This window comes from Chelon labrosus (genome assembly GCF_963514085.1).
Source record: "Chelon labrosus genome assembly, chromosome: 16".
Taxonomy (NCBI): domain Eukaryota; kingdom Metazoa; phylum Chordata; class Actinopteri; order Mugiliformes; family Mugilidae; genus Chelon; species Chelon labrosus.
In genome coordinates, this window is record NC_140349.1 from 3,323,100 (window position 1) to 3,345,926 (window position 22,827).

A 22,827-nucleotide genomic window follows, 5' to 3' on the forward strand; every position below is an offset into this window, starting at 1 on the left:
TAAAGGCTGATTTGGAGAATTTGAACTAAAGCTGGATGCTGAATCTCCCTTAGGATCAAAAAAATATCTATTTATCTATTAGAAAAACAAACTTAGATCAACTTAACTCTCATATTACCTTCAAAATTATCCTTGTGGTCAATTTGGCACCAGCAGTTTAAACCTCCAAATAAAAAAAACAACATCCATGACTGTGGAGAAATATGCTGATCAACATAAAATCTCACTGATTGACCTTAAATTGAAAAGAGATATGTTTAATTGGATTTTTATAAATTCTTGCTCTCTGTAACATTTAGTATGAAATACTATTATCAAGAATAATCCCATATGTTATGTTGGAGGCCAGTGTTTGTGTCAGAGTCTCCATTAAGTTCGGAAAAGTTATAAAATATGAAGCATTCTTTTTGTCTTGTCAGTGCCACACTTTGGCTTAAGTAGAGAGCTGGCATTGTGGTGAGGCGTTTAAAAAATTGAAGTTGCTGAAACCTCCAGAATCAGATTTATTGACACGTATCCTCGGGATTTTGTCTTGGGGAGTTTGATGCAACAACAAAGATGCAAGAAACGATATAAAATATACAAAGAATATGTGAAAAAGGTGTACAGATTGTGCATAGGTGTGAAAGAAAGAGCCGGAGTATATATGTTCACAGAAACCCTCGTGCACTAAAAACTGTCCTGAAAAAATAGAAAGATCTCAAAGTTTTGGGCTCAACGGGACTCTGATGGTTGATAATCTGCCTTTAATTAATCTCAAACAGAGTTGACAGCACAGTTAATACTTCTGTACGTTTAGCAGAATTATTTTTTACATGTGTTTCTGCAGCTTTTAAAAGAGGTTTCAGACCAGCTCTGTAGGAGGCCGGCTGGAGAGAGTGGAAGTCGTAGTGGAAGTGAGAAATCTTGCGTGAGGTCAGAACATGACCTCACTGAGCGGCAGCTTTTAGCTCTGCTGACGGACAGAGAATAAGAGAGCGACAGACAGCTGGACGGACAGAGCGTCATCGGCAACACGAGTCGTCTTCAGCCCGTTCTGAAAAGTTGTGACATCTCCGATCTGAAGCGTGTGCAGATTTTTACCTCTGTAGAGCGGACCTCGCGCTCTCTAATCGCCGTGACTTCAGAGTCAAACATGGGTCGGCTCCGGCTCTGCGACACCCCCCCCCCCACACCGAGCAGACGGACACCTCTCCAGAACCCCATCCCTCTAGCTCGTGTCACTTTGACAGATCCATCTCGATTGGTGTCGCGGCTCGCAGACATAAATACCAGAGAAATGCAGGACTTTTAATACACTCGATACCCCTGCGTGCTCGCTGAGGGCTCAGTTGCTCTTTCCAGAGAACTTTCTCATCTATCATCATCAGCGTGATGAAGGGATCAGGTTTAAAACGTTGGACGTCCAGCTGAGATGGGGACATGTCTGCTGCATGTTGGGATAAGTCCCAACATGCAACGTGCTGCTGTTCTTGCGACACAACGTTAGAATTCACCTTCCAGACACCACGAACATGCACCGATCATCCATAACATTATGCCTATTATTGTGTAGGTTCCCCTTTTTGCTTCCAAAGCAGCCCTGATCCGTCGAGGCCTGGGTCCTGCTCTAAGATGAGAGGTGGGGGACATCTGTGGGAGAATTTGGAGGTCGGGACATCTTGAACTCTTTGTTGTGTTCCTCAAACCAGATTTGTGGCATGGAGCCCTGCCCTGCTTAAAGAGGCCACTCTCTTATCATTACCGCTCCCATGAAAGGTTGTGCACGGTCTGTCTGTGAAGGTTCTCAGTCATCCAGGTCATGGTATATCCAACAAAGGTTAAAAAAGGCAACTGGACTTGCAGAGTTTTTTTGAGAAGACGTTTCACCACTCAGTCCCTAGAACTGAAGAAGCTACTCGGATGAGTGGTGAAACGTCTACAAGTCCAGGTGCCTTTTTTAACCTTTGTTGGATATTGTGCATGGTCTGCTCCTCCACCAAGCTCTTCCCTTCTTCCCAGTCGTCTAGACATCCCAATTTGGTGAAACCCTTTCCACTTTGAGGACAAGATGTTCACCTCCACCCTGATATGTCCCACCTACAGACAGGAGCCATGAAATCCAGCTATTCCTACTCATCTGTCAGTAGTTATAATGTTATGGCTGATCTGAGCATGTACCTAACTGGAGAATGTACCAGTTAACCAAAGGGACATGGCTGCAGCTAGACATTATACGTTAATATAAATGAAGGATTACCAGTCAGCGTGGCGCTGGCCGGACATGGAGTCTAACCTTAGCACAGCTACGCACATCAGCACTTCATAAAATAAACAGACAAGTAAATTCTTCTCCTGGCCGAGGAGAGCTTGGCCCCGGGGCCCGGTCAGAAGACGACCTGTACCCATGAGGCGAGATCCGATTCCCTCCTTCAGATCCAAACAAGTTCCTTCAAAGTCAGCTGTGAACCAGGGACGCCGCAGGGTTTGGATTATATGAAATATTAAGTGATATAAAATCTAAAAATACTGTGTGAAGTTTGGTGCAGACGTTTGAGGATGAGTCCTTGTGTTGTTGCAGGTTTCTATGAGTGAAAACTTTACTTTTGCTGCAGCTAAATAGAAAGCTTTTTCATGTTCTTTCCCTTAAACGTCGTCTTTTCTTTATTGCTTCCATAAAGTTATATGATGCATTCATACTGTGCGCTCTAGTCAGCTTGTCAGACACACAACATGGTCCAGCCACATAGCGTTAAAGCAACATATCGGGTGAAATGTCAGGAGAGGAGCACGGACCCTCACCCCCCCTCCAGCTCCAGAAGTGATACGACAATCAAACTGTCTCCCCTCAACGAGCTCGCTGATTCATGGGTTTTGGCTCAGGGTTGGTTTTTGGAGGTTAAACCTGAAGGTGTTCCTCCTTCCTCACGCATGATCTCTTTATTTCTTTATCAAGTGTAAGGAGGAGCTGGAAAAAAACCCTCCATGATGTTATGTTATGATGATTTAGGAGCTGGGATGAGGACGGGGGCGGGTTTAAAAAGGTTAAAAGTTAGAGACACTTTTTACTTTGAGGTTCTCGGTGAAACCCGAAGCAACACTTTGACAGGAAGATTTAGGCGTAAGTCTATAGACGGAGGGTGAGCGTGTATGGATACAGCGCTGGTGTCTTCTCATGCCTGCATCTCACTATCTAATAAAACTAAATGTTAAGATAAATACTTGTTTAATGTTTTGTGACTCTTCAGGAACTAAAGAAACCGACCTTGTTTCTAGCTTTACATTCACGCGCTGACGTGGAAAGCAAACTGAAGTTACGACGTTAAGAGATTACGAGACTTGCGAGGGATTTACAAGGTGTCTGTATGTGCTGTGTAAACATGATATATACTTTATGTTATGTAGAGTTGTCAGAGGCCTCAGTTGGAGCCTCTATAGCGCTGGATTTAAACTGACATGTAAAAAATAAACTGTAAAATTAGTTTGTTTTCATATCAGAATTAATCACAAACTCTAATTCCCCGTTGATCAGGTATAAGGGTGGAGGAAACCCTCCATGTCGTCACCCTTGGGTTTCACCGAAGAGCACTTGAAGCTCAGAGTGGTGTCTCCGGCCGTCGTCGCCATCTTGGCAAAGCCTGACTCCTGGCTACGTCATAAATGCCAATTAAATACGCCAACCTGTCACTCAAAGCAGCCACGCATACCCTTGATATAATCTAAACAGGTGAGTTATGTTGTCATGAGTGGAGAAATTAACTATAGAGACCAAAACCAGGGTGTAAAGAAAGTTGTTTCTGCTCTAAAGTTGGACATTTAAACATGGCGGTCTATGTGGATTGACTCATTTTTGGAGTCGGGCCTCTAGTGGACATTAGATGAACTGCAGGTTTTGGCACTGCAGGAAAAAAACATTAAAGGCGCCTAAAAACAATTAGATAAACAATAACTAGCCAGTTAACCATATATTTGTCAAAACACGCCGTCTTCATCCTGTCCTGTAAAAGTGAAAAATAAAGCTAGCAGGGGAAGCATCCAAATTTATTCTGCTTGTGGTCGTCGGGGAAAACATGGAGCTGTTTCCTGCCCTCCAGCCACAAGGGGGCAACAGTGAGCCTATCATGTCTTGGTGCATCATAATGGGGCAAAGACACCAAACAAAAAAAAATACTTTGACAAGCAGAGGCTATTCTGCAGCCTGTTGGGGGCCATAAGCGTGAAGACTTGGTCACGGACGACAAAGCTGGACACACTGCTCTGCTAGCTTAGCTGACTAATGCTAACCGTTAGTGGAAAGAGTAATGCACACGTCATGCAACAGGATTTTGTGTGCAGCGTTGTGTGTGTCAGGTCTCCTATTGACGATTTAACACATTGCCACTGCTGTAGTTTCAAGTTGATCAGCGCCCCCTACAGGCCTGGAGCTCCAAGCAGTTGCCCATTGACAACAAAAGTGTGGTTTCTACATTAATAAAAACTGTTTTATAAGAGAGAGAACTTGATGACTAAGTCGTAAAAAGGAGCTTTTCTTTTTCTAACCATCTGGGAATTTCCTAAACTGTTTCAGGAATAAACTTAAAAAAAAAAAAAACATGAGGTTTACTTACCGGTGTCACGTTGTTATATTAAAAAATAACCACGTGCCGGGTTAATGTTGTAATGTGTCTATGATTCTGTGATAGATTTCTATTTTTAATGTGGTCTCAGTTTGCAACTAGTATTTATCTCCTTACATAGGCTGAGCAGATTAACCCTGCAGGAGTGTTTTTGTTGTTTTTGTTTTCACCTCCGCTTGTTATTTACTCCTCCTGCAGTTTTTATTAGACTGGGCAGCGGTTCAAGATTTTTGCGGTCTGCCGCTGCTCCTGCCTTCCCCTCTGACTTCACCCTCCTGTACCTCCGGAAATGCTGCTGACTTTCCCTTTTCCACGCAAGAGCCAAAGATCAAATGTTCTCTGGCAAACAATCGTACAGTAGCTGATCTTTTCGCCTTCCCAGCCTCGGAAACTGAGACCAGAAGTTTAAGTGAGAATAAACAGACCTGGGTAAACGAAGCATCCACTTTCAAATATAAGATTTCGGAATAGATGTGCAGATGTTAAATTATAATGTGAAGATTCAGATTTTGGGGCAACCTTCAATATCAGTGGAGTAGTTCTGCACAGAAATTAATCTTTGCATTGCTAACCGGACTCTTGGCAATGCAACGGACACTTTTGCAGAGCTGCATTTGCCAGTCTGCGTCCGAAGTTGATCCATGTTCGGTGTCAGTGTCCATCAGATTGTACTTGGATGAGAAAATGTGTTCGGTGCGTGACTTGGCCGGACTGTGGAGTCGAGGGTTCAGAGCTGGACACGGCGCTGAAAGGTGGTAGTGTCGAATTTATGGCCGAGGGGCTATTTTTGAAAAACACCTGGGGAACCTCTCCAGATAGTCCTCGCTGTGCGTATTTTATCTGCACATGATCTATATGAACTGGTGTGTAGTCATACGAGGACGTGCTCTTATTGTGAAAGTCATGAAAAACAAAACTTTTAAGAAAAATATCTTTTATTGCATTAAAAGTTTACTTTATCAACTGCTAATATTTGTACAACAGGTACAGTTACATACAAAATAATATTTTACATAAGCTTTCAAACATGTTGCAGTATTTCTGTTATGTGATTTTGTACAAAAGTTGGAAAAGTGATATTGAAATATCTGAAACCAACGATTTTTTACTTCCGGAAAGGCTCAAAGATATTTTTTTTAATATGCTTTAAGTCAAAAACCCATTGTAGTGACATCTAACCTGGCATTCAGACATGTTTATGGCTGCTTTTCTACAGTCCATATACAGCCCATGACTTACTATAACGTATTACACAATCTGAGATCCAAATATAGACGTAGCGCGCTAAAGAAGCTATCTTTACACAAGCACAGCTAATTCACATAATCCCCAGAACAGCAGCTGTGACACTGTTCTTCAGATCATTTCAAATCTGAAACGAAATATGCAGTCAGAACAGTAGTAAATGCTTTCAGTTATTTAAATGACCAGAAACAGCTGTTTTTGCTTCTGGCAGTTCCTCGGTTTCCCGTAAACCAGGTCGCTTTTGTTTAACTAGGGGGATTTTTTTTTTGGAATTTTCTTTTTTTTCCCCCAAAGTTACTTTCCTAATGTTTAAAGAGGTTAAGTGTGTGGTGAGGTTTTCATAGGTCTGGCTCAGAGTAAAATGAAATTTATAAGCTGCTATAGAGGCTATTGTCATCAATGCTTGTTAGAAGAATGAATGAGTTTTTAACTGGATTTTTTCCTCTTGTATTTTACTTTTCAGTAGAGTGGCAACCTGTTACAGTCAAACCAAGTATACATTTTTGGACTGAGCAAGTAGTTAAAAGGCAAAAAGTGCAGATTACAAGTTCTGAAAACTAATATCTTTGAAGTATTACATTAATATTGACATAAAGCTCAGATTTGAGAAGCTGAAGCTTAGGAACAATTAGCATTTTTGCTTGATAAAGGAATAAATAAATACATACAGTGTCCATTGACCACAATGACTTCTTGAAATACTAAACTAAGTAATATATTTTACAGGTTTAATAGAATAAATCTTACTGTCTTCATAAAGTTCACCAGTCGTCAACAGACTGTTCATCTCTCTCCTCTCCCCTCCATCTCTTTCATGTTTCTGATTGCTCCTTTCCCTCCGCTCTTCTTCCTCTCCTCCTCCAGCCTCAACCTCTCCTTCTCCATCATCCAGTCCCCTCCCAGGTAACTCAACGCGTCCTCGGGTCGTCCACGAAGCCGCGGCCTCGGGTCGAGGAGCGACTGGAAGAAGGAGCAGGCCAACTGGGTGAAACATGCAAACTGTGGCGCTGTTGGAGGGTGCTCCTTGTTACCCAGTCCTGCTTCGTTTAAATCCGACGTCTCCTGCGTTCCCTCGGTGCGTGGCTCCGCCCAGACATCCAGTTCATCATTGGGGCCTTTGGCTCTGTCGAACCACTCACGATACTTCAGGTATGAGCGGCAGTCGTTGGCTGTTTCCGCCCAGGGGTGACTGCCAGTGAGCATGGCGTACGTCAGGATGCCCAGCGCCCAGCTGTCGGTGCTGGGCTCCACGGACACCCAAACTCTCTTCTTCGTCTTCTTCTCACCCTCATCCTCCTTGAAGGCAGCATTCCCCTCATTTATGCTGCTCCAGCTGTCCTCGTTTTCTCGAGCGATCTCAGCTTCAGGGGTGCAGTAAGGGGAGCTGTACCAGACCTCCGGGACCTTGGTTCCTCTGGCTTTGACCTGGGGTAAACATTCATTTAATGTTTCACAAGGAAACTGTTGATTCCAAATGAACAAGACATGGACTTAGTTAATTTATCATAGATTAGTTAAAGATGTACTGCGTTTTATACTGACCATGCCGAAGTCTCCAAGTTTGACCCAGCGGCAGGCCGAGTCGCACAGGAAGACGTTCTCTGGTTTGAGATCTCTGTGGACAAAACCAAGGGAGTGCAGGTGGGACAGGGCGCCGCACAGCTGAGACACCACCCTCTGACAACAGTCCTCTTCCATTCCCACCTAGGAAAAAATAAAAAATAATCATCTAAGTTCTGTCCACAAATCATAACCGTAGATATCTTGAACATCTGAATACCTCGGGCATGATGACGTCGTAGAGATCACCAAAGAGGCTGGCTTGCTGAGCGAAGACATAGTGTGACGGCGTGGAGTAGGCGATGCCCAGAGCTCTGGTCAGAGATGGATGGGTGCAGAATGACAGCGAGAGGTTGTACTCCCTCAGGAAAGAGAAAAGAGAGGTGGACTCACGAGGGAAGAACTTCAGAGCCATCGGAGTACCTGCACGACCCAAAACAGAAAGACAGTTATTATGTAGGTGTATTTGCCTTGAGGCTGTAATGAATAAGTGAGTTTCCTTCCTCACCTCTCTTCCTGTGAACGACCAGCATCACTTTTCCGTATGAGCCTTCCCCCAGCAGCTTTAGGACCTTGAAGTGCTCCGATGTGTCCATGGCTGTGAGAGACTGAGCCGTCAGATGGCACATCTCATCCAGGAGCTTTGTGGCAGCCTGAGCAAGCAACACAGAAAAATCACTAACTCCATAATCACATTTATAGCATTTATGACAAACATAGATTAATGCTTGAGCTACTCCTTCTGCGATAGTTCTTGACCATGGAGTGTATAAAAGTGAACAACAGCTCTTGAAAAGTGAAGCCAAAGCAAGTAGAGCTCCCCCTGGTGGCTGGCTGCAATATAAGCCATAAGCTCCGCCCCCCTCCTTGTTAGTGGATGGGCCAAACTAAAACACTAAAGCTTGTTGCATACTCCGTGAGAAGCGAGAAATTTGTTCTTGCTCGTAGTACTGCGAAAACAAGAACAAATTTGGTCAAGTGTTGAACTCCGGGGAAGTCCTCATAGGCCCCTCCCACTGCAGCATACGTCACACCCGCTAAGGATTGTGGGAGATGTGGGAGATAGGTAACGAGAGGCACTTTTCTTATTATTTTTTAATGTCGGCCAGTCGTTAACCCTAACCCTAACCCTAACCCTAGATTAATTCTTTGTCCCTAACCCTAACCCCTCGGATCACAGCGTTCATTCAGCATGCACCCACACACGACGATCTCTACCCAGGAGAGATTACTGGCCACGCCCACTTCCAATTTCTGACCAATCACAGAACAGTTGCTTGACACGCCACAAGAAATTACTTCTGCTCAGTCGTTGTGTCAGCCGCAAGTTGCAGGAACTACCAAACGAGGGGTGCTAGAACAAAATGACATCAACTGTCTTAACGTTAAACCTCAACTTTCTTTTACAGATTTAATTTTCACTGCAGGAAAACAACACAAGTACAAAATATTGTTGCAGATTTGTGTTTTATTTATTTAATTCTCTGCTCCCTGGAATGTGACCCAACCGTTGCCCTGATGATGATTGTTGCCGTGATGATTGTCACCATGGTGACGCTTACAACACTGATCCACGGGTATAAACATGTCTCTTAATAGCCTCGTAAAATCCTCTCTATCTCTCTCTCTCTCTCTCTCTCTCTCACAGACACACACACACACACACACACACACACACACACACACTCAAACACACACACATGAATACACATCGATCTGTGTTTTGTCTGATGGTGGGACGTTGATGTTTCCATCACAGCTGACACCCCCGTGGGCTCAGGCCTGGATTCGGTGTCACACGTCCAGACGCCGGTGGACTCATTACGGCTCATTAGCGGACAACTGAAGAGCCGTGAATGTGCTCAAAGCGAGTGCCGCAGTGTTTGAGAATGACTCGACGATCTTAATCCTGTGAAATGATTGTCAGTTTAATTTAAGTTCCGGGAAATTATCAGGATATACACGTTAAACACGAAACGTCGAGTGTTTCTTTTGGCCCCGGACGTTCTTTCATTTTTTGGAGCTACAGCGAGGCATCGTATGGCCAAAGCTCTAATCCTCCTCCACTATGTGTGAATTCATTTTTAGAGTAAGCGGTAACTGAGCCTCCTGGTGTCTGTGCTTTAATAACTGAGGTATTCAGAACCGTCTTAGACAGCCAAGATCAAAACACCTTGACATTAGTGAGATATCTCGGCTTGAGGAATATTGTGAATAAGACAGTGGACTAGATTCCTGCTCAGATGAGTGGAGACGTTGAGATTAAACCACAGAGAGTCCCTCGGTGTGGAGGACGAGGGGCTGGGGGAGGTATTCAGTGAGCTGCATAGCTGACGCTCTCGGACTCGGTCGGATTCAGACAGGCGTAAGATGACCAGACGAGAGCAACTCCGACTCAGTGGGACGCCCGGACGCCCGCATTACATAAGACAGACACGCAAGGTTGGACCTGCTGTATGTGTGTCAGAGATGAATGTCCTGATGATGTCCTCTACATGGAAACGGATCCCTGCAGACCACAAACGCCAGTGTGTTGAATGACAAGACTGTCGCTCTATGAGTTTTATTTGGACACGGACATAAGTAAACCCAACTTGTCTTTTTGGTAACATAATAAATCAAATTTTAAATAACTGATAAGCTTATCGAGGTTCAAATGACATCCACGTTAGGAATTATTTGCAATTATATTTATTATTAAATGCACACTTTGAGTAAAAGTCGTGTGTCTGTGCAGATTCTCCAGAAAACGAAGCTGAAACAAAAGCGACCGGACGTGAACTGAAGACGCTACTTCAAGAAATGTCTTCAAGGTTTCTTTTGGATATAAATAAATTGTTTTAATTTGAATGGTTTCTAGATCTAAACATTTTCACTTGCAGAAAATGAATAAAGCATCACCATAAAAGTGATGAAACCTGTGCATATTAAAACGAAGATTGTGATACTTTATGCAGACGATGCAGTAGTATAACATGGTAATAGTTATAGCATTGCTTATGATGGCTTTTCACTCTGTATCTGGTCTTTCTACATTCTTGTATTTAACTCAAGTCAAATTGCAGCTATCTATACTCTACTTTGTCAGATATTTCAGAGTTTTCTAACTTTCTATATCCAGAATCATGACCCCTGTTAATCTTGATGATCAGACCCAAATAAACTCAAACTGCATGCTCCAGCAGGAAGAAGATAAAACATGTGTGACATATATAAAATGACAGGGTTAACATTAAGTGAACCTCTTCCAACCAGCTCAGACTTACTGTCATCTTTCTGCCGTGCTTCAGTTGCGTTGATCCTCGGTGTAACTTTACTTCATTTGGTGGGTGCACCTGTCAGGAAACGCTTCAGAACAACACCGTCCGCTCAGAGAGGAAACTCTCCCGACTCCTCGTTGGACGCTTTCATATCTGCTGCTGCAACTTTTATCCCAAAGTGATTTGTCCTCACCTCCCCTCTTCCCCCCTCCTCCCCCCGTCCTCTCTCTGCTGCTGCTGCTGCTGCTGCTGCTACACTGCAGGGCAGATCCTGAAGAGTGTCATTCATGGTTGTGTTTCATAGAGAGATAGTGTGTGTTGCCTCATACTTCTTTGGTGAGGCATCGTTGTGTCAACAATGATACTGAGTTCAGTAAAGAGTTTAAAGAAGACTCCCTGGAGTCTAGATGCTGCTGGTGGTGGAGGAGGAGTGGATGAAGGAGACCTCTGATGAAGAGTCCTGGGACGACCATGAAGAGGTGGAGATGTTGAGGAGGAGGGTTGTGCTCTAGATGGCTCAGTGTTTCCTGTTTCATTTTGAAATACTCCCACCTGTGTTGTTAAGCTCCTCCCCTCATTCATTTCAACGGTCCTTCATTATTCAGCCCTTGTGTATCTACGCTGATCAGCCACAACATTAAAACCACTGACAGGAGAAGTAAACAACATTTAAACCATCTTGTGACAGTTCAATGTTCTTCTGGGAAACTTCTGGACCTGGCATTCATTGGTGTGGATGTTACTTAGACATGTAGCACCCACCTAGACCAGACCAGGCACCCCCACCCCATAGCAATGACACTCCTTGATGGCAGCAGCCATCCCCAGCAGGATGCAGCCTGACACAGACACACACACAAAAACACTTTAGGAACAACTAAAAAAAAAACCATGAAGAACAGCACAAGGTGTTGACCTGGCCTCCAAATTCACTAGATCCCAAACCGATCAAGTATCTGTGGGATGATCCACAACAGCTTCAACAAGCAAAGACTGTGCAGCAAATCTAGAGATAAATGACGACGGTTGACTGCACATGAACGGTGAACAGCGTCCTCTGGCAGCAGGAAGAAGAACTGCTCCTACTGGATTTAAATCATACAAATAATAAATAATAATAAAAGTAAAAGCATATGCAGCTGTTGGTCCATCAGTCAACAGATCATCACTTCTTCCTCTCTCTGCAGACACAAACATGTCTACACTACATCCAGTGGAGGGATTCTCCTCCCAGCTGCTTCCAGTGATCAAAGTCCAGACATACAACTGCAGCCTGAGGCTGGAGGCCGGCGTTCGTGACCCCTGAGAGTGAGATCATCTGTCTGTGGCCGTATGTCGACATCAGGCAGGTCACGCCGGTCAGTCGTGGTCGGTATACCTCCCTCACGTGTCCCCACTCAGCCTTTACCAGTGTTTTCATTTCAGCTGCAGATGTTTCAGTAGATCTGCACCATTAATCAGATTCTGATTACATTTCTTGCTCAGGCAGAATCTCAAACTTCTTATTTTATGGTCTTGTTATTGTGTGTTATCCTTAAAGATTTTTAATTAATTAATAGTCACATTCAGACTGGTTAATTTCAGAGGTTGTATAAAACCTTCTGTGTCTCCAGAGGGAGCTGTGTGTAATGTGATGATGGCTATTTTGAAAATGAAACCATGACTGTCCGAGATGGAGTTGCATTGTGGGTAATGCAGTCTCCAGCAGATATGACATACACTATATTGCCAAAAGTATTCACTCAGCCATCCAAATCACTTCCACGGCCACAGGTGTATAAAATTAAGCACCTAGGCATGCAGACTGCTTCTACAAACATCTGTGAAAGAATTCCAGCGTAGTACTATGATAGGATGACACCTGTGCAACAAGACCAGTCGTGAATAGTGCGCAGAGGTCGCCAACTTTCTCCAAAGTCAATCTCTACAGGCCTCCAAACTTCATGTGGCCTTCAGATTAGCTCTAGAGTTCTAGAGCAGTGGAGACGTGTTCTCTGGAGGGATGAATCACACTTCTCCATCTGGTAATCTGATGGATGAATCTGGGTTTGACTCTTGCCAGGAGAACGGTACTTGTCTGCTTGCATTGTGCCAAGTGAAGTTTGGTGGAGGGGGGATTATGGTGTGGGCTTGTTTTTCAGGAGCTGGGCTTGGCCCCTTAGTTCCAGTGAAAGGAACTCTGAATGCTTCAGCATACCACGGGATTTTGGACAATTCCATACTCCCAACTTTGTGGGAACAGTTTGGGGAGAGTCTGATGTGGAAGAACTTGACTGGCCTGCACAGAGTCCTGACCTCAACCTGATAGAACACCTTTGGGATGAATTAGAGTGAAGACTGAGAGCCAGGCCTTCTAGTCCAACAGAAGGCCTGGCAACAGGTCAAACATTCCCATAAACACACTCCTAAACCTGGTGGAAAGCCTTCCCAGAAGAGTTGAAGCTGTTATAGCTTCTTATTTTAGACTTTCTTCCTTTTTCCACACATGTTGAATCATTATTGTTTAATTTACTGGACTTATATTTATTGTACTAACCACCACAAAATATTCCTCGTATGTGCGAACACATGTAGAAAGAGAACTCAGATTCAGATGATTTTATTCTTTTCCTGTAAAGATGAATGAACAGCTTCACTCACAGCCAGTCATTTGTGACCGGGCAAACACGATTGACAAACCAGCACGTCGCCTCGCTGTCTGAGGGAGGGGGTTCCCCTCTTCATATTAGACGTTAGATGTTGCAGCCATTTAGCTATAAAAAAAGATGGACAACTCCTCTATTACATCACTCGCGGGTTCCTGCCTACTTCCTCTGTCTTGGCAGTTCCCAGTTCACAAGAGGCGAGTGAGAGCTGAGGCACGTACCTCCAGCTGCACTAATTTAATGTAGACGAACCTTACGTGACTTTAACAGCAAGTTTCCCAAAGAGCAGTTCTGAAGCTCAGTGCAGTGTCTCCGGCCTGCAGTTTGTTGTTTGATGACTTCTGTGCTTCGACTGCACAGTTTTTTTGTAAAAGGCTACACTAGCGTAGGCAAACTAGGAGGTCAAAGTGCATTTAATCAGTTTGTAAACAGGCTTTGGGCTTGAAATCATCAGTTATACCTAGCCTCTAGTGGCCATTTGGGGAACTGCAGTTTTTAGAACTTATGGTCCAGAGTTCACGAATCCACGCAAGTTACCTCCCGATGCGTCGTTGGGGCAAGACCACATCCAGGACTGTACTTGGTCAGATGTGTGCATCAAGTAAAAGACAAGAACACCCAGTGCCACGTACGTCAAATTAAGCAGAAACATCAATGTTGACCCAATAACATGGGAAAAATATACATGAAAGATGTAAATATAATATATTTAACAAACAACTTACAGTTTTTCTCTTAGCCTGTCAACCAAGGGTAGCGCTCATTAAGAAAGTAGCTATCAAAACGTAAACGGGGAGGATTTGCTTGTGCAGCTCGTAACAGATGAACATGAACCGCTAGCTTGGCTTAAACGGAGCGGCTCTCTGATCGTCCAATCAGAGGACGCGAAAAAGGCCTGAAGAATACCAACTTGAAAAGTGATCGGTTAAAGGAACAGCGTCATTACGATGTGTTTCAAGCTTCAGTTTTAATCGTGAAGGCCCAGGCAGATTTCTTTGACTCCATGCAGCACATGACGACTGAAATATGATTGGATAAAAGCTCTAATGCTAAGCTACACTGCAGGAATCGCCACAGCAGCAGAGAGACAGACGTAAAATAAAAAGAATAAGCTATTGGGAAATATTTATAAGACAAATGTGAAAATATTAAAATCTAAATCAGTGATTTTGATAAAGTTAAGACCAGTAGAGAAGGCTTTGCTGGCCTTGACGACCAACACTGAGAACGCCCAATAATCACCTCTTGAAAAATGAAACCAATGAGACGTCACGTTTCTGTTTCAGTGTAAAAATTTATTAATAACTTCAAACATAAAACAAAACGTACAAAATACATAAATAGCACATTAAAAAGTCCCTAGAGCATGACTGTACTTCAATATTATTATCGTTATTAAATATTATATAATACCTTACAAATAGAAAATAAATGTTCAGCAACAGATGCCTGCATCTCTAGCTAAACAAATACATATAAATATAAAAAGCTCATAAATAAAATACTTAATACAAATAAAATGAATGATAATAATAATAATAATAATAATTTAAAAAAACGAATTGTTCCAAAATGTTTTTCTCGTCTTTTAGATCAACACGTAGCAGGCACGGTGAGTGTAAACAGTCTCAGTCTTTTAACTTAATAAATAGATGTTAATGTGACGACAAATATCGTGTAAACAGAGCGCTCTCATCAAGAAATAAATGCTATTCCAGGCTAAAGTTCAACTCGCTAACGTGCTCTCAGTGAGATGTCGCCTTGTTACACTCCTGAACCCTGGAGGAAAACATTCTCTCAGTACTTCATTGAAATAATTCACAGAACAAGTAAAGAGCTGGATATCCTGTAATCCTATAACCCTCTCAAAATGCCACCAACACGGTTGAAAAATAATATACAAAATCAAGTGGTTTCGTGGGAAGACGTTAGCAGACGGCCGACGTCAGCTGGTCCTCGGCGGTTTAACGTCTGCTGCAGAGCGATTGTTTCTGGAAGTGCCGTAACAACCTTTTGGACCAGATGGAGAAGACCTGTAAGCGTTCAGAGATCTCCACGGAGAATCTGAGAGTGTCGAAGGCCGTGGAGACGACCGGGAGCGAGGGAGCCGCCGACTGAGGAACCTCGGCACTGATCTGAGGACGGAGACAAAGAGGACTGTTTAGGAAGTATTTTACAACTCAACTGGACACACTCCTTTTCTGCACAACTTTAAGAGTTGATGTACTAGGAACAGGCTAGTTATGTACAAATTCTCCCCCTTAGAGCTGACATGGATAGAAAAACATGAAGGTCAATGGGGACTGACTCATTTTTGGAGCCAGCATCTAGTGGCGATCAGAGGAACTGCAGTGTTTGATGTTTTTCAGGTTGCCGTTTATAGTTGCAGCAAAAAAACGCATTTCTGTTGGTTATTCCCTGTTTCCTATCTCTTTGATGATTATTGCATTTACAGGAGTGATTGTTGAATTCCCGTCAACAGGATCTAGTCTGAAAGCGAACACTTTCAATTGAGAGATTTCTTGTGCGGATAATTTTGGCTAAAATGCAGGTTGATTTAAAACTTATTTTTCAGGAAACCCTCCAAGTCCAGTTGCCATTGTTTCAGCCTTTTTGCATTTACAGCTGCTTATAATGTAAAATTCACACCTAAATAAAATAAGTTTGGAGCTACTACTTCTACTAATTTGCCATTTGTATGACCTAACCTTGCTCCTTCTGTAGAAGTTAAAAGGATAAGGTAATATTTTTATTGTCTCACCTGCTGCAGAGAGTTCTTGACGATGTTGGAGATCTTCAGGAGGTGAGTGCTGGCGCCCTCTGTTGGCTGGGAGGATTGACTGTTGTTGTGTTTGGCTGTTTTCAACCAGTCCACGTGGAGTCTGAAGGACTCAGTGTTCCCGTACAGCTGAGACAGAGACTCGTTGACCTGCGGGGACATTGAACACACAGTTACCCACTATAAAAACAAAAAAACAAAACGTTATTTGATAAGGTATATTTAGTCTGATTACCTTCAGTTTGCCGAAATGATGAGCAGCAGTGTGTTCAAACTGAGGAAGGCTGTCCAGTCTGTGTCCGAGAGTATCGAGGTCATAGAGCTCTCCTTCTGGCTGTTGGAGACACGACGAGAAGACAAAGGTTAAAACACATTTAAATACTGGGGAAACTTGAAGAGAACGTAGTAATAAATACTGAATCTGTGGATTAATCATTAGAGGTTTAATCATATCTGATAAATGTCGTAAACACTGTTCACATATTGATAAAAACAATTTTGTTGGGTGCATAAATCCAGGTTATTAGAGTCCATAGTATAATACTTCCCAATGATAAAGTAATATTATTTTTTCGGGAATTTATTAGACATGGAAAAGGTGACGACCAGCTGATACTAATAACTGCTCCTACCAGCAGGTGGCAGTAGTCTGTATTTAAATAATTTAAAAGAGGAAACAGGAAGAGTTACTGTTAGCTGCTTTTACATTTTATTTAAATAGCTGGCAGGTGAAGAAAATCTGGGCTCATTTAAGATAAATCTAAAAATAACAATAAATATAAACGGCTGTTTTGCTGCTGGATGAGTTCTATACTTTAATTATATTGGTTTTTATGAGCAACTACACTGGAGTAATCAATCTGGGTGATTAAAGCACTAAACAAAGTATTAATCTAACATTTTGGGTCGTTTATTTTGAGCGTTTTGTTGTTTTCAGTACAGCTTTTGTGCTGGAAGCCATCAGCTGGATCTCCTGAATGACTCTGACCAGTTGTTCTGCAGTTGTTGTGGAGATATTTGTGGATCTGAATGATCAGATGAGCTTTCTGTGTGACACACATTTGTTGTTTTGTTTGCTTTTATCACTTCCTGTTTCCCTTCTTGTGCCCAACCAGAGAGCCACCTGACTGAGGGCCTGACACTGGTAAATGTTCAACTATCAGCTATGTGTGTTACATGTCATCCAAAAATCAGATTTTTACAAATGTGACATCTTTAAAACACTACCACAGAGCTAAGGAGAAGAAGAAGGAGTGTGGAGTGAAGCCTCACCAGGTCGGGGAGTTTTTTGGACGCAGTCATCAGCATCTCCAGGTGATGGATCACCGAGGCAAACGAGCTGCAGAGGGAGGTGCCGTGGACGGGATGGGACGAGGACTGGACAAAGAGCTCGGCCAATAGCAGAAGGTGCAGGAAAAAGGAGGCGGAGTCATGGAATACTGCAAAGACAAGACAACAGTTTGGTTTATAAGTGTGCTGTGAATTAGCTTCGGTGCAAAATGTCTGTTTTTCAAACTGCAGAGAAACATTTGTCTGCAGCTGCTCAGAGCTGCACACAGCTACACAAACAGGTGGCTGCTGCTGTTGAAACTGACACAACTTTGGTTTCTCTCCCTTCTCACTGACCTTGAGCTGCTGTGTGTGAATCAGAAGGGAAAACCACAAAGCTACTTGGAAACTCGCTTCTTTTTCCAACTTACAAACCACACGAGCCACAAGATTAAGCTCAAGGTTGGGACGGTGTGTGTTTGTCACGGCAGAAAGCAAAACGTCAAACCATTTCTCTGGCATAATTGGCAGATAATAGTCGGTGCCTGCCAGAGGAGCATTCATACGTTCATTAAAAACCTCAAACAGGAAGTAGATAGCGCTGCCGTGCATACATTTTCAGAAAGAAAGAAGAAGAAACATCCTGCAATCCAGACATAAACAGTCATTCAGTTGATCAGATAAGAGCAGCCGATCAAATATGAGATTAAAAGGTCGGTGGCGTGGACGAACGACACCAAAATAGGTCGTTTGCATGTTTAATGAGCGTGGGCGGAGGAAATGCACATGCACATTTCTCAGAGACGTTGCTTGTGATTCTGGGAAATTTAAACATTTGGTTGAAAGGTCAGCTCAATTATTACGTAACAGCGTATCAGCCGAAGATATGAAGTGGTTTGATTTAAAGCAAACATCAGGTTTAATTGAAGCATTCGCACAGATTAAAGGATAACACGGACGCATTCTGTGGTTTTATAGACTCTGCAGAGAGCTCAGATAAAAAGAATATAACAGATCTGCATTTTCGCCAAACTTATCCAGGCGAAGGACTGCTTCTGTTTCAGTTTTACGGCCAAATACAGATTAAGTAGTTTTGCAGTTCCGTTTGCTGTTCGGTCACATGTTAATTTAGAGCATGAAATGAGAGGAGAAGCATTTGGAATATACCTAAATAAAGAGGGTTATAACCAGGGAAAATTCGTCTTTTGTGCATAAAACCGAGCAGCAACTTGCAAAACGTGCAGTTCCTCAAATGTCCACTAGATGCTGATTCCGAAAGTGAGTCAACCCTCGAAGATCTCAATGTAGAAAATTTTTTTGTGTTCCATCTTTATTGATCCAAAACAATTAATTAGAAAATTGTGGAGATGGAGAAGCCGCCGGAAATACACATCAGGCTACGGCGTCAAATTGACGCAGAAGCAAAAAACGTCCATTAGCTAGGTGGAGCCAAGATGGCGTTGGCCAGAGACGCTACACTGAGCTTCAAAACTGCCACAGTCGATGCGTTGTTGATTGTATTTAAAAAAAATATTGTATTTGAAAAAGAGACAAAAAGTTGAGCTACTACAACTACGTACTAGTTCAGTTTACTTTTCTGCCTCTAGTTTTGGTCTCTACCAGTCTCTACTTGATGCTAAGTGTTCACGGTGGATTTATCAGAGCTGAAAACTGCTGCCTGCTGCTGCAGCGAGGTTAATAAACCAGAAGTCGTGGGCTGTAAAATCAACAACAATGAGACGCGAGCGCTGTAAAGCTGAGAGGAATTTAAAGAGTTCAGTGACAGATCTCCGTGGGTTTGCCCACAAACATTCTTCTACGTTTAAATTATTTTACAGGTATGTGTAACACGTTTAAATCTGCAGGGAGAAGAATCGTCAAGCTCTCGTTTCCCTCAAATCCTCTCTAGTTTGTTTTGTCTTAAGCTTCCTTAAACAATGATGAATCTATTCGAGGAAACACTAACGCTTAAATAAAGATTAGCGTCCATGTCGGTAAATCTATCTGCTGGTTTATGCAACCTGAAAAAATCCCAAATCCCCAAGTAACAAAGACACGGCCTGTCTGTTACCGTTAAATCAGGGTTAAGGAATGAGAGGTATGCTGTGGGTTTTTTCTTTTTTTTTGTTTTGTTTTTTTTGTTTTTTCCCAGCCTGCTCTGGGCCTCCTGTTGGAAAAGGAGAGGGGATGACTCAGATTAATCTCTTTGCGGTGACATCAGCGGGGCAGACGCCTCGGGCTGCACTCTTTGGAGGCACAAAACATGCACTTTGTCATGCCTGTCGGGGCACTTTAAACACTTTTACTGCCTTTCACACACTAATGGCGGTACACTTTAAGGATTTTATTGAGGTCAGAGGTCGAGAATGAGACAAGGCAGGGCCCCGAGTTTATACTAGAGACACTATTTTTGGAAAAACTCCATCTCCCATTCATTAAAGTCGTCTAAAACCAATGTTTTCTTTTATTTCCCTTCGTAGTTCATTGCTATAAGTTATGGTTCAACTTTGACCTAGTTTGCCACTTACTGTTCCTCAGTGTCAGGTTTCTTATATCAAGACCAGCTGCTGTGTTTGTGAATAGACTCTAAAAGTGTTCCACCAGTAAAGCTGGATTTTATCAGATGTTATGGTAACGTCGTTACTTTTTGTTTTCTGTGTAAAGAAGTTCCAGTTACTTCTACATTTCTTTGACAAATAAACTCCGAATCTGAATCTGAAGTACGAGCTTTAGCGTTAAAGTGTTTTCCAGTCTCGTACGCGTTAGCTTAGCACGTGGAAAGTGTTGTTATATACGCTTTAACATGAAATAAGCTTCATCTGCTCTTAAAGTGGCGACCTACGGGAAAGAAAAAATCAATCGGGACAATTGTGCAGTTCCTCAAATGGCTGTTAGATGCTTCCTCCAAGCCTGTTTCCACTATATCGTGGCTAAAAGTCATGCATAATATCTACCTGGGCATCACCCGCCCACACGGAGTCAGGCACTGACAAGATGGAGACGACCAGAGACGCCACGCTGAGCTTCAAAACCGCCCACGAAGGGTTCATGCATGATATCTGGGAACCTCCCAGGACCAGAGCGAACATCAAATCTGTGTATTAATACGTTTAATAGCTTGTGTTATGTCTATCTGGACATGCAGTGGACATTCAAGTGTCTCTGGGTGGTCCATTGTCCCAGTCAGTCACAACCTGAGGAGGTGTGGGTAAAAACACACTCCGGCTGCATATGTCACCACTTCCTCGTTCGTCTTGTTTTTTTTTAGGTCACAACCCTTGTGATACTAGTCCCATGGAAATTTAATGAAGTCATTCATGACAATGACCATCACTTGTAGGTGCAGTGTTTCTCCACCAGCACTTTGTTATCCTACCCTTGCACTCGTGTTTCCTAGCGCTTCATCTCCTGCCTGAGATCACTGACGTCCCCGGCGGGACCAGAGGCCCGCTAACGCGCCGTCCTGACGTCACACAGACTATCCCTGTTTAGGGCTTTCCCCTCTCAATCTTTATTTTCTTTGCTTGTTTGTTCCTGTTCGGGGGCCGTGTGGCAGCTGCAGCCTTTTCCCAGCAGCATTAACTGGACAAGGAAACAGAAAAGATGAACAGCTGCGAAATTATCGTCTCCCCCTCCCTCTAAAGTCACGTCTGGATCTTATTACAGGACCCAGAATAAAAATAAAAAATAAATCCCCTCATAGAGATAAGTGTAAAACAATGCAGCATATTTTTCAGTGAGTCAGACGTCGTCTTCCAGACTTTGGGGATCATTGTCTAGTCTGTTTGACAGCATTTTCCGGGACAGACAGTTTTGATGAGCTCAGCTGAGGTGAAGGTTCACCTTAAAGTGAAACCATTCACGACTGTCTGATAATAAACTGCATCTAAAGCTAAAAAACTGCACATGTGACCCCATTACAGCCCCAAAATGTCATCCACTCTTCTACTCCAGCATCCAAAACCAGCCAATAAATCCATTTCTCTTCATGAAATAACAGGCTCTGATTGTTTTCAGTCGGCTCAGGACACAAACTGGAAATCTGGATTATTTCCATTTGGCTCGTGGAAAATTACCCAAGAGGGACTCAGCGAAAAACACCAAGACAACATCCAGCAGCAGCGCAGCGTACATTCATGTATCTGGCAGAGTAAACAGCTGTGACAGCATTAACAGCTCACAAAGTTGCTTAAGAAGCAGCGTGGACGGGTGGAAGGTCTTTGATCGCCGGGAGGTTTCGTCAGCGCTCGTTCACTCTTACACGAAACATCAACACATAATCACGCACTTCCACGGTTTCCGTTTGAGTTCGTGGCCCCTTTTTCTTTTGCTGAGTCAGACAAACAAACACCAGAGTTTCCTGTGTGTTTTTTTTCTCTTTCCTCCTCTAATACAGTGAGCGCCTTATTTCTGACTCTTGAGAACTCCTGGTGAACTTCTGTACAGGTGCTCTGTTAACTTTCAAACGTTCAGGTTTCAGGATCAGGTCCGGCGAGGACACAGACTCGTTTCTCTAATTTTTTAGTATAAACTCAGTCATTTAAAGTCACTACAGATCAATTTAAAGCTGCAAGAAGCAATACGTTTATATTAAAATGCATGCATAACGTAAAATGCTGCACCCACGGAGGCAAACGAACTCAAATTATCACCTGACCGTGGTTCATTCACCTCTTACAAACATTTTAATGTCTTTACAACTCACGATTTTGCAGCAGTTGGCAGCGGTTTACAGCAATAAACCAACTATAGACGTGCTGCTCATTGACAAACATCAGATAAACTCGTGAAGCATTTAACAGAGAAACAGATATTTCCCTTTAGGAGATGGTGGAGACCAAAACGAGTGAATAAATTAGTTAGTTTTACATCAAGAACAGTTAAAGGTGCAGCCTACAGCTAGCGTGGCGCGGCTAAACTCAATTCCTATAAGAATATGAGTCTGGTGACACAAGGACATTAACTTTAGTTAACTTTAAAATTCCTTCTGTCTTTGATTTTTCATCTTAACGCTGTAAAAATAAACTTAAAGCTGCAAGAAACCACACTTTTATGTTAAATCATCAGTTGTCACTTGATTGTAGTTCCTTAAAGTCTAAACAAACATTTTAAAGTCTTCACAAGTCGTCAAACGATGTGATTGGCCCGGCAGATCTCTGCAGGAGAATAATCAGTTACTAAGGGAGAGACTCCAGACCGTTACACTGTCATAGCCTCTAATCGTTTAGTTTCTGGGTTGTTCGACTGCTCAACTTTGAATAAGACTTGGAAGAAAAGCCTCAAGTTTGAACAAGTTCATTTTCATGAGAATCTAACTGAACCCTCAGGTTCCTTGGAAGAAAAGGAAGACGATCTGAAAATATAACTTGATTATGGTGATTTCAGACTGTTAAAGCAACACAACACCTGACTGTTTATTGAGGTCAGCCTTTATAAACTGTGGGTAAACTCCAGTGTGACATGCCGCGGTGTCT

At 42.9% G+C, this 22,827-nt stretch overlaps 2 protein-coding genes across 2 annotated transcripts; both read right to left on the minus strand.

Annotated features, from left to right (window-relative positions):
* Positions 1 to 6,594: 6,594 nt before the first annotated feature.
* Positions 6,595 to 8,950, minus strand: LOC311500944 (serine/threonine-protein kinase SBK2-like; the record flags this gene model as incomplete). The annotated part of the gene is made up of 5 exons (XM_084562581.1): positions 6,595 to 7,265; positions 7,383 to 7,544; positions 7,621 to 7,823; positions 7,909 to 8,053; positions 8,909 to 8,950. The coding sequence occupies 5 exons, from the start codon at positions 8,948 to 8,950 to the stop codon at positions 6,624 to 6,626; spliced, it is 1,194 nt and encodes a 397-aa protein (XP_084418707.1). The 3' UTR covers positions 6,595 to 6,623.
* A 6,147-nt stretch (positions 8,951 to 15,097) lies between these two features.
* LOC311500945 (uncharacterized protein) lies at positions 15,098 to 20,403 on the minus strand (the record flags this gene model as incomplete). Its single annotated transcript, XM_084562582.1, has 6 exons — positions 15,098 to 15,462; positions 15,555 to 15,565; positions 16,067 to 16,264; positions 16,320 to 16,418; positions 17,303 to 17,719; positions 20,308 to 20,403. 6 exons carry the CDS (start codon positions 20,401 to 20,403, stop codon positions 15,270 to 15,272), a joined length of 1,014 nt encoding a protein of 337 aa, XP_084418708.1. The 3' UTR covers positions 15,098 to 15,269.
* Between the last annotated feature and the right edge of the window lie 2,424 nt (positions 20,404 to 22,827).